This window comes from Limanda limanda, chromosome 1, assembly GCF_963576545.1.
Source record: "Limanda limanda chromosome 1, fLimLim1.1, whole genome shotgun sequence".
Taxonomy (NCBI): Eukaryota; Metazoa; Chordata; class Actinopteri; order Pleuronectiformes; family Pleuronectidae; genus Limanda; species Limanda limanda.
The window spans coordinates 25,041,335-25,053,412 of NC_083636.1; the positions used below are offsets into that span (position 1 = coordinate 25,041,335).

At 41.2% G+C, this 12,078-nt stretch overlaps 1 protein-coding gene across 1 annotated transcript; it reads left to right on the forward strand.

Annotated features, from left to right (window-relative positions):
* Positions 1 to 2,102: 2,102 nt before the first annotated feature.
* Positions 2,103 to 10,513, forward strand: bcl7a (BAF chromatin remodeling complex subunit BCL7A). The gene is made up of 6 exons (XM_061070347.1): positions 2,103 to 2,232; positions 4,699 to 4,780; positions 5,573 to 5,669; positions 6,502 to 6,651; positions 9,157 to 9,260; positions 10,243 to 10,513. The coding sequence occupies exons 1-6, from the start codon at positions 2,141 to 2,143 to the stop codon at positions 10,315 to 10,317; spliced, it is 600 nt and encodes a 199-aa protein (XP_060926330.1). The 5' UTR covers positions 2,103 to 2,140; the 3' UTR covers positions 10,318 to 10,513.
* The last annotated feature ends 1,565 nt before the right edge of the window (positions 10,514 to 12,078 follow it).

Below are 12,078 nucleotides of genomic sequence, written 5' to 3' on the forward strand. Positions count from 1 at the left end.
TGAGATTACACATAAAATGTGATAATCCTGTATTAATCCCCACGGGGAGAATGTGTGTATATCAGTAGCTCAAGTAAAGAATAAATACAGGTTAGAACTACAGTGTCACTCAGTAGAGCACATACCTCCTCCCAACAGTCCCCTTAGATTCAGGCAAGCCACACCAAATTTCACAGGCCTGATATCCTCCTCTGCGTGGACACGTTTGGATCATAGAAGATATTTAGGCCAAAAACATGGTCAATTGTTTCAAATCCGATATGAATGTCAGGGCTTGCAGACACTTGGATGACAACATAGGAGCGGTATGGAGGCATGTTGTGTTTTTTTCTGTTGCTTTTTTAGTTTTTTGACTAAAACACTGTTGATAATGAGTGGATTTTCCTTTCTGGGTGAACTGTCCCTTTAAGGTTACACTTAAATCACACATTAGATCTTAATGAACGAACTGTTCAAGTTGAAAATCCTGACTGATGTACATTGTATAATTTGTTTAGAGCAAAATTACAACGTTCAATGGAAATGAACATCATTAACCCACTGAGGGCTGGATTCAAAACCATATCAAAAATCAAAATGAAAAACTGAAATCACAGGCTGATCAAACTTGCGGAAATTTCATCAAGGCAACTCATTATGTGAGTCAGTAGTGGGAATGGCCTCCGATTGTTTGTACGCACTCCCGACAACGTCTGGGCAGGCTCCTGATGAGTTGGCGGATGGTGTCCTGGGAGATCTCCTCCCAGACCTGGATCTGGGCATCAGTGAGCTCCTGGACAGTCTGTGGTGGTACTTGGCGGCGGCGGACGCACGGATACATAACATTCCATAGTTGCTCAATTGGATTTATCCAGGAAGTGCCCACTCTGGCCACATGAGGCCTGGCATCGTCCTGCACCAGGAGGAACCCGGGGCCCACTGCAACAACCTGAGGTCTGAAAATCGCTGTGAGGATTTCATCCCGGTACGTAATAGCGGTCAAGGTACTGCTGGCTATGACAGGGAAAGTCTGTGCGACCCTCCAAGGGTCGCACAGACCCAGACCCAGCAACAAACTGGTCATGTTGGATGATGTTAAACGCAGCATAACGTTCACCTCAGCTTCTAGACTCTTTCACGCCTGTCACACGTGCGCATGTCAAATGTCAATCGAGCTGCACGGTGCTGGGCTGTGAGCACAGGACCTACTGGAGGAAGTCGGGCCCTCATGCAGTCTGTTTCTGACAGTTTGGTCAGAAACAAGCACACCTGTAGCCTGCTGGAGGTCAGTTTGTAAAGCTCCTCCTTCTCCTCCTTGCTCAGAGGAGCAGATACCAGTGCTGCTGTCCTGTTCAGCTCTCCTTCTTGTCACCGCATATGTGGATGTGTGTCCTCCTGGAGGAGCTGGACTACCTGTGCAGCCTGATTGGGCTGCAGGTACCACCTCATGCAACCAGTAGTGACAAGGACACTAAACTAGAGAAGAATCAGTCAGGAAGGAAGAGGAGAGAACAGGTGTCTGTGGCCACCACATGTAAAACCATCATGAGCTGTCTTGCGTTTGCCTCCATTGCACCTGTTGTCACTTTCATCTTCACCAAAGCAGGAGACATTGATTCATCACTTGCTCTTCCTGAATGGACACATTGATCCCTGGAGTTTAACTGACATGGTGTTTTACTGTGATGATTCAGTGTTCCATTCATTTATTTGAGCAATGTACAGAGTAAATAAAGAGACAATACATTATATGCAGGTAAAATATATTATATTCAGAGACAATTTATCATATTTATATGTTAATGTGGTGCAGTTATACTGTGAATAACTTTTTCGGTCTAGTACTTTACTCTCCGCCAGGTTCTTTGTTCTCCTCCTCTCTCTCTCTTTCACAGCAGGAGACACATCTCTCTCTCTCTCTTTCTGTCTGTCTGTCTCTGTATCTCTCTCTCTGTGTCTCTCTCTCGCTCTCTCTCTTTCTGTCTGTCTCCTACTCTCTGTCTCTCTCTCTCTCGCTGCACCCGTGCCCCCCCCTCCTCCTCCTCCCCCTCGCCGTGCTCTATCAGTGGGCGCATGCGCACTGGCTCCTGTGTGCGCTCCACTGTTTGCATTGTGTCTGAGCAGCCGGCGAGCTTTACTAAATATTATAACCACCGCGGCAATGTCGGGCAGGTCGGTGCGAGCTGAGACCCGGAGCAGGGCGAAGGATGACATCAAGCGGGTCATGGCCGCTATTGAGAAAGTACGAAAATGGTAAGAGGACAAAAGGGAAAAGAAGCAGGCTCGGTTATCTAACGACAGAAGAAGAAGGCTCGTTGGGGGAGGAGAGGGAAGCAGCGAGACGGAGCGAGGGATGAAAGTGGAGGAAATTTAAAGGACGCTTTCGCGAACGGGCTCCGCGGCTCGGGTGGCTCGGGTGCACCGGGGCAGCAGCCGCCGTCGTCCCGGCGTCTGGCGGCTCGGTCCGACGTGTAGCCGGCGGGTTTTTTTTTTACCGGCGAGGGTTGAACCCAGAAGCCATTACGATGCAGTCACATGAAGCCATTGCTGTGGAGCTCGCGGCGCGGCGCGGGGTTTTAGCGGCGAACCGTCGGGACACGCGTGGCCCCGGGAAGCGATTCGACGACGGCGCCGCGGAGCCGGAGCACTTTGGTCCGGGCGGAGTTTGGAATGGAGCGCTCCGAGTCGCCCTGTGGGTCCGACACGGAGCGGGGCTCGGTGGGGGTGGGGAGAGGGAAGTAGGCTGTGGTGCATGGCTGAACACGTACAGTGAACTCCACGTTCAACACCAGAACAAAGCGCTTTAATAAACATTCACAAACACACATGTAGCCATTGAGAGGATGGCTTGTTTTTATATGAACGTGTGTAAGCCCCGCACGGTGGATGAATTTATGTGATTTTTTTTGTTTTTATCAGGTGTGTAAATCTAACGCCCTCCGACCGGTGGAAGTTGGTCTTCGATGAAAAAAAAAGTTTATAAAAATAAAATGAATGATCAAACTTCGAGAGGCTTTCAAGTGGATGTAGTAGAAATTACATATGTCATGGTTGGGGTGATTCGTGTTCCTGTTCGGGCCTTTTATACATTTGTGTCAATGTGTTTTCTTTTACTGTTGCATTGTTTTGCCTCGAGCAAAATATTTACTTGACAGTGACTTTGAGATAGTCGACTTATTGATTGATTACTAATTGATTCGTCAATTATTCAGCAGCTGCTTTACTAATCAACGAGAATCCCAGATACTAGCTTCACAAATATTCATATTTACCTTGTTTTTCTTTGTTTTGTGTCCTAGTAAACCAAATATTTGAACAACTTATCTGACAAAATGGAAAATTGAAATATATTACTGATATTAATTTTGTCATTGGTAAAAGTTGATTAAATAAATGATCATACTTAATAATGCTTAAGAGCAGATAAAGAACACATGGAGATTGGCTTTGTTGTTGTTTGTCTTGACCTTTTATGCGTCTGTGACAACATCTTGTTGTGTGTTGCTGAAACATTATCGCTTTATCAATTGGTCGACCCTAGAAACAATTATTCAGAAGCTATTTTACTGATGTAATAACTAAAGTGTTAAGTGAAAATGCCAGAATTCACTGAAACCTCAATCATGGCTGTTCATATTTGCCTATTTCATGTTTCCAGTCATGGTAAACTGAAAGTAAAACATTCAGATAAGTTAAAACAAAATGTACTCATTCATATAACTATTAATAATGTGAATGTAGAAAACATGAAAATGACCTTGGGCAATTATTCATCTACATTAGCTATTTTACTAATTGATTAGTAATTTTTAATGCAAATATAGAGAGACCGTTCATATTTGCTGTTTGCTGTCAAATTAAACTGAATATTTTTACTTAATCTGACAAAGATAGAACTGTTGGTGTCATCGTATGGATTTTCTATTTTCTGGCATTTTGTAGACTTAATAATCCTTTGATCACTCAAGAATATAATTTGCAGATTAATAAATAATGTAAATATTGACTTAACCATAACTTTTATACTGATTTAATGTAGCTATATTATCATTATCTGTTGTTAAAAATTATTAATCGGCTCAAATAGAACGTTATATTGATGATTTTTATTTTGTATAGTTGCCATAATTCACTGTTCATTCTTCTCTGACACAAGTATTTCATGTTCTTTGTTTTCTTTGGGATTCCAAATGTTGATTAGTCAAAATGAAATATGACTGTCAACTTTATCTTTGTGAAATTAGAATAGACATTTGATTCATTGCTCTAACTAACTGTAGTTTTAGTTTCATCATTGATTACCACACCAATTATTCTCTCAAGTACTTGATGTATAAAGTGTCACAAAACATATAGAGTCTGTTGGCATCAGTAGTGAGTTTAGACTGCAGTTATAACAATACGACATTTTCCTTCTTTACAAATGTGAAGATTTGCTGCTTTTGTCTGTTTTCTTTAATATTAAATGAGATAGTTTTGGGTTTTGTCAGACCAAACTAATATTTTGACAATGTAATGATTTGCAGTTGGAAAGTGGTGATTACATTTAACTGAATTTGTGGTGAAATCAACTGAGAATGAAAACAATCTAACAATCTGCATTCATGGTGTGATTTACATTACTTCAAAAGCATCTTGATTTCAAAGTGTCAGGCTTATGATATATTTCCTCCCAGAGGCTTCCATTCATCTTGTGTTCTTTTTAAATCTCATCTACAGGGAGAAGAAATGGGTGACTGTCGGAGACACGTCCCTTCGCATCTACAAGTGGGTGCCTGTGACGGAGCCCAAATCAGATGATGTGAGTTCGGCCTCCTCAGTGACCATTAAACACACTTTTAACCACATTATCAGAAGGGCTTTTTTATTGTATGTTACACATACTACTAATTTGACTCATAATTCCAGTAGCTTTTAATCTACGTATATTCAAGGCCAAATGTCTCTGGATGTTGCAAGATAATAAACAGATAAACAAAAGTTCAACCCAGTAGAGCTGAAACAATTACTCAATGAACTGATTGTTGCAAAATCAATTGTTGAGGATACTTTTCAAGTTGAAATGCTGCTTCTTTTGTTTGATATACAGTAATTGGAAATTGAATATATTTGATTTGCGAACTGCTGTCTTGATAATTGTAATTCTAGAAATGGACATTTTATGGGAATTTATCACAATTTCCCCAAAGTTTAATAGACGAGTCGATTAATCAGTTTTACAGTGAAAATAATCATTACTGTCTATAAAACATAAGCAAATATGAACATAATGACTATTGTGTACAGACGGTGGACAAATTATATATTAAAAACAGCACACACTGCCAATATACAGGTCAAATACATAATATTAACAGACTGCATAAATTAACATTTCACAATCAAGGGCTAAATGTATATGATTTGTAAAATTGGTTTAATACGCTGAAAGGTTTAAGGCATTTTGTTCATAATGCATTTTCTGTAGTTATATAACACTTTCAAGTTCCACCATGTTTATCATTGTTTGTTTTCACATCACATTATTGTATGGTAACTAACTTTGAATGGAGAATTAATGCATTTGAATGTTGTGCTTTTTCTCTCGTTGTAGAAGAACAAGAATAAAAAAAAGGGTAAAGATGAAAAATACGGATCTGAGTTGACGACCCCGGAGAACAGCTCCTCTCCAGGCATGATGGACATGCATGGTAGGTACTGAAAGTCTCAAAGTGAAGGCTGGTGATACTTTTTCTACATTTTTCTTGATGTCAACAAATCCCATGAAAAGACTAAAACCAACGTAGTGTTTGTGTGTGTCCTTTTCAACTTCTGTTCTTTGCCTCTGGCTCTGAGACTGAAGCCAATTGGTTACTCATAAGCAAGTCACAGATATATATATAAAATCTTTTAAAAACCTGGTTTGAGCTTATATGCAACAGTTGGGCTGGGTAGGGTTATAATAAATGTTACCTAAACAGAAGTAAATTTTCATTTGTCTGGGACTATTTTCAGAGGCGGATTAATCCATATTTGGTGCTCGAGTGAGAATTTGGGCCAGTAGGACGGTGTGTGTGTGTGGGACGGATTCTAAATCAACTACAGTGTGTGTGTGTGTTGATGGGAATGAATGAACATGTGACCCAGTGCAACATTGGGGTTCATTCACAGCTCAGATAATATACTTAGCTTATACAGAAAATATCAGTTGTTTGTCACTGCTGGTTTTTAGACATATGGACTTAAACCCACACAGCACTCTGTGTTCTCCACTCTTACACTAACAGAGAACTGGGCTAATTGGTTTAGCTAAATATGTTTAACATCTTTTTTATGTTGTATCTTATTCTAGAACTTGACTGTAATTCCTGTAAAATTTGTGTTTTAGTCATTTGAACTTTTATTTACATTTTCTACTCTTGTTGAAATTTTACTGAGGGAATGCAAAAACCGTGTCTGATTGTGTTTTGTGTCTATGGCGAATGTTGGACAACCTCAAAGTGAGAGAAACTGAAATGACTCGTATCTTTCTGTCTTTGCCAGACGACAACAGCAACCAGAGCTCGATCGCTGACTCATCCCCAGTGAAACAGGAGAACAGTTGTAGCACCAGCCCCGCCCCTGAGCCCACCACCTTGTCTCACCGTGAGAACAGCGAGACCAAGACTGACCAGAGCCCGGACAGCAAGAGGGGTCAGACAGTCACACAACACACACAAACACACCCAAACAGAAACACACAGGCGGAGTCCGAAATCACTCACTAATCTAGAAAATCTTTTGTAGTGCTGTTTTAATGTTGGGTGAAATTATTATTACCTAATAAAGTGGACTTATTTTTTCCCACAATGCACCGTGAACAGTAGTGCACAACCGATGGTCGCTAACTGAGCATTTACCATCATGCGTTACGCTGACGGTGCAGCAGGAACAGCCTGACCAGTCCTACAAATGTAAAAAAGAGCGGAGCAGCGCATCACAGAACAAACTGATGCAAACAAGATTGTCGTTCAGTGTGGTTCAGTGCTGGTAAGCTCACTAAATAGTCCAGCTACACAGAAGTGCCTATATAGTGAAGTATGAGGGTAGTGAGTTATCTGGTGATTACCAACACATATTGGTGGTAATTATATTTAATCTTATACCACATGTAAATTAACTAGATCTGGATTTTATTTGGATCTGCACCAACTTGCACAAACTCCTCAATAACAGTCCTCTAGACATGCCCAATTTATTTCATCAAGATCCATGAATTATTATCGGAGAAATCAGTGAAAATGTTGTTAAACACCCGATCTCACAGTGTTGAAATGTTAAACAATGTTAAAGAAAGTAAATAAAACCTTCCTGGATCTGCCTCCTGATCTGGATCTGTACCAAAAGTTAAAGGGACCTGACCCATACCTGGCCTTCCACCAAGTTTCATGGTATCCATCCTGTAATGTTTGCGTCATCTTGCTTAAGACAAACAAACAAATCCACAGACAAACAGAGATGGGTGAAAACATGACTTCCTTGGCTGAGGGAATAATGGGAATAAATTAGTCATTGTTGAAATGAGCTTCACTTCATTGAGTAGTAATGAATACTTTTAATTTTAAGACTCTAAGTACATTTTTATGATAATACTTACAGAGTTTTTCTTTCTTCTATCATTGGTGCTAACATGAAAACAAACTTGCTTTATTTATACAACATGCGATAGTTACATTTGAAGAAAATCATGAATATACTTTTGTTTGTAATAATTCTGTTTATTCTTGAGAGTTCCTCCTAATCCAGCTAGACTGACGGTCACAAAGTCACTTGCCAATAGAAAGAAAGTGAGATCCCACTTCCAAACATGAAAGAATTAACCGTGACACTTATCATACTGTGGAAATCTCATACCATCCAAACCCGTCAAGCTGCTTTCAGGGTTCTCACCCTCTAGCTTTACAGGCGCGACTGTAGTTTTACAAGACGATGTTGTAACTCTCCCAAGCCGGCTTTAGGCCTGGATTTTATCTCAACCTCTCTCAGGTACGTGTGGATTTCAGGAGTAGCTAGCACTTAGCCTCCGCTGGTTCCTGGAGCTCATCACGTCCCACAAAGGGCGAGGGGGGGAAATGACAAACCTCCGCAGCGGATAACTTCACACAGCCGGAGTGTCGCCAGGAAGACAACTTTAGTCTTTATGAACTGAATGTCATCCGATGAAACTGAAGGCCACAGCAGCATGAAAAAAAGATTCCATGCAACTTTTTTGTCATAAAGAAAATATTTTAACAAATGAGTTGCACAAGTATCATGACTTATACATTCAACATGTAACATTTCAGAGGAGATGATTTCAAGTTGTTGAGGATAATATTCTTCTGTGAAATGAGTGTATAATACAGATTTAATTCACTCCTATGCTTTGTGGGAGAGAGACTGGAAATACAATTTCATCTCCATTTTCACATTACTTCACGTGAACCACCAAAACATAATCAACTTTAAAAGTTACGGAACTTACGTTAATACCCTAACAAGGTAAATTCATTACACATCGGCATCTAGTTAAAAATGTTGTTTCAGTTTCTTTTTTCGACGTTGAAACGTTTCCTGGGTCTTTTCATGTTGTGCATTGAACTGATATATATTGTTCAAGTATGAGTTTATTTTGCACGTTAAGCACTTTCAGCAGAATCCTCAGATACCCTAATGCCAACTGCATGGGTGGATGGATGGATGATTATTTGTAGCCCAATTTTCCACTTGCTGACCGAGCCAAATCGGCGTTCGATCAGCAGTGGCAGATTGCAATGTGTGAATGAAAAAAGTTTCATCGCCGCCTTTGACTAGATTTCAAGCTGGCTAAACATCAGACGAATGTGTGACTAGTACAATCAATCCAGTGCAGGAGGAGCTTACCAGACGTACTGTTGAGGGTTTTTGTCCTGGGGAAAAGTAGATGAAGACAGAAATGAATGAATTCGACTCTGTACTAAATCCCGTCTCCTCATCAATTGGTCTCTTTCTGTCTTTTGCTTGAAAACAGTCATGCGTCTCTGCTGGTTTCATCCAATTACACTCCATCAGACTTTGCTCTGCACACCCACACAGTGTCATCGCAAAACTCCAGCAGATAACCCACAATATTGAGTGTTGAGTTCTCCTCTGTGTGAAACTAAGATGTTGTTCTGATCTTTGCTGTTTTCCAATCTTCAGGTAAGCCCGTCCCTTCGTCAGAGACCTCAGAGAGAGCACCAAGTGCCAAGAGAGAGAGCCTGTCCCCAGGAGAGAAGGACTCTCCAGACAGCAAAGCCACTCAGGTACCAACACCTCACCAAACTGGACGAGACAACAGATCAGTTCATTCTGTGTAGTGCTGGTCTGGACTCTTAAAGCGTCAAATTAGCAGAATAAAGATCTATTTTTTTACCCTGCCCCATTTTGACTACACTGCTACACTTACAACAAGCGGCCTCAAGCCAGTGAATGTTGAGTGGATATTTATAGACACAGACACGGTAGGACCTTGGCCTTCGGAGCGCTTTTGTCACGGCTTCTTTACTCAAGTGTTAATTACGTTAATGATACAACATAAATCTGTACAAAAGCCACCAGGCTTAAATCCTTGATTCCTCTATATGAATTACCAATCAGCCTTCACAGTTTGCTGACCTTATAAGGTCTTTGTTTGTTCTACATAAAAAGATTTTGAACTACACTTCACTAAATGAAGCACGGAAAGGCTGAGTGAAGACTCTTACTTATATGGCATCAAACCAGAGGTTATCTTCACATTTAGAGCAGATCCGAAACACATACGAATACCAGAAAATAAGGGAACAGCTATTACAAATCAAATGAAACTCAAAGTCAAAACACAAATCACATCCAGCAAAACATTTTTACAAATCTGATGCACCTTTATACCTCATCACTACGCTTACTCAATGAAAAAGCATTATATCCATAACACTGGACTTTTGTAATCTTGCTATTGATGAAAATTATATTGCAATAATTATTGATATAGTTTTATTGCCTAGCACCGTCTGTAGGTCATGAAAAGTACCTCGGTCTAGGAAGGTATTTAGATATAATTACAAAAGTCCTGAATGTTTCCCTACCTGTTATGGGCGGTAATGATGGTGTCAGTCAGTAAACATTAAATTATATCATCAGGGATTATTGCACAGAGAGCTTTTCGTTGATATAAAACTAGACATTGTGCATATTGAGTCCTTGTTTTAAAAAAAGATGTGTGTGGTATCGGAAATGACTTTATGTTGTATGTTTTTGTCGTAGGACCTAGAGGCGGAGACCCCACCCACCAAGAAGAGCAAACTGGAGTCCTCTTCTCCGGACTTTGAGGAGAGTTAAACGTTTGGGGCTGAGTCATTTCTCCCCCTCCCTCCCTCCCTCTATCTGTACCTCCCTCCATTAACTCCTGATAATTTAGGGCTAATGGACACGTCGGCTCTCCTCCCTCTCCTTCCCACCACTCCTTCCTTACCCAAACTTATCAACACCAAAGGGAGAATGGGCATCTCTCTTCCTCCCCCTCTCCCTTCCACCCTGAAGGCTGCCCCCCCCCCCCCCCTTCCTCCCTCCAGTTTGTCCCCTTCACCCTAACACTCCTCTGCCACAGAGGGAGAATGGATATTACCTCTATTCACTGGTCCCCTCCGTGCTTCCTTCCAGTTCTCCACACTTTTTCACTAATGCCAAGAGAAGCTCTGAACCCAGGCTGCAATCCCCTACGTGACCAGGGGCAGCGCTGTCAGCCCAGTCCAGCCACCGCCAGGCCAGACCGCAGACCATGACCTGCATCTGTGACTAAAAGAGTAAACACTGGGGATCTGAGATCGGGACGAGGTTGATCCCGGACGCTGCTCTGAGGCCGCATAATTAGATGTTTCACCGCTAAATGGTTTAGCTCAGGACAACTCGAGAGGCTAACCCGGTCTCAGATCAGCGGCTGGGGGGTGACCACGTCATGTCAGTCCTCTCGATTCGCCTCCTGTTAGATTAATGTTCTATATTTGTTTAGGAAATGTTTAGGGATTTTTTTCTCAGGAGGGTCAATGCACTGTTATGGTATGTCACAATCGATCACAGATAGATTTGCTGCTGTAGTGGATGTCTTTTTTTCTCTATCCATGAAAGGTTCTCCATTCACGTGTTCATTATTTTTAAAATACAAGAAGTTAGTTTGTGGTTGGTAGTGGAGGAAGACGACGGTACTGGTGAAGATACAAACTCTTGAAAAAGTAGTGACAGGCATAGGTAGCGTAGGTCCTGAGGGTGTGTGCCTTGAGTTGCTACAATGAAATATGTTTTAGGTCAAACAGGTTTTGAATTACAATCTTGGTGCCATGTTTTGTTTTTATGCCTTATAATCATCGCTAATCAGCTGTATCCAATATTTCTAGTCCACTTCGACAGTCCGATTTCATTTAAAGGAATAGTTTGACATTTGTTTTCTTGCCCAGAGGAAAACAAGACTGATGCTTAAGCTCCAGCTTGAGGTGGTTTGCTTAGCTTAAGTTAGCCTAGCATAAAGACTGGAAACAGGTGGAAACGGTTAGCTCGACTCAAACAGTGAAAACAGTCCTTCAACGTCTCGAATTAGGAAGTTGACACACACATAAGTAAATGAATGACATGTTTTCTTACAAGAAGTAGGTTTTTATATGTGGAGACTTCCTGAGGAAAAGTTATTTTGTACAGACCGTTGGTGGATTTTGTTGCCTTTGGACAGAACGAGACAAACTGTTCCTCTGTTTCCAGTCGTCATGCTAAGATAACTCTGTTCATTATTCCCCTGATTCTAATCATATTCAACCACATGTTTGAACAGTTGGAGACGGAGAACTTCAACACTAACCAGAAGTTAATGTAGTTTTGTTTCTGCTGGACATTTGAACATCTGAACAAAAACCTGGCGAATTCCTGGTCACTGGTCTGTGTTTACTTCAGGTGACATGTTGTTGTATTTCCCACCCTCAAAAGTAGAAACGGACCAGTGTGTCAAACTGGTTTTCTCCTCTGCTCCACCATCTCGACTTGCATTTACTCACCTTGTCTTCTGTACGTGTTCTGTGTATCACAACTTATCTATGTCCCACAAATGTTCCTGTA

Bases quoted from the DNA above. Each gene is read 5' to 3' on its own strand.
- bcl7a (XM_061070347.1), top strand. From the start codon at position 2,141: ATGTCGGGCAGGTCGGTGCGAGCTGAGACCCGGAGCAGGGCGAAGGAT. The intron at 4,781-5,572 runs GTGAGTTCGGCC...CTCTCGTTGTAG, and splicing joins CGGAGCCCAAATCAGATGAT to AAGAACAAGAATAAAAAAAA. The intron at 5,670-6,501 runs GTAGGTACTGAA...TGTCTTTGCCAG, and splicing joins AGGCATGATGGACATGCATG to ACGACAACAGCAACCAGAGC.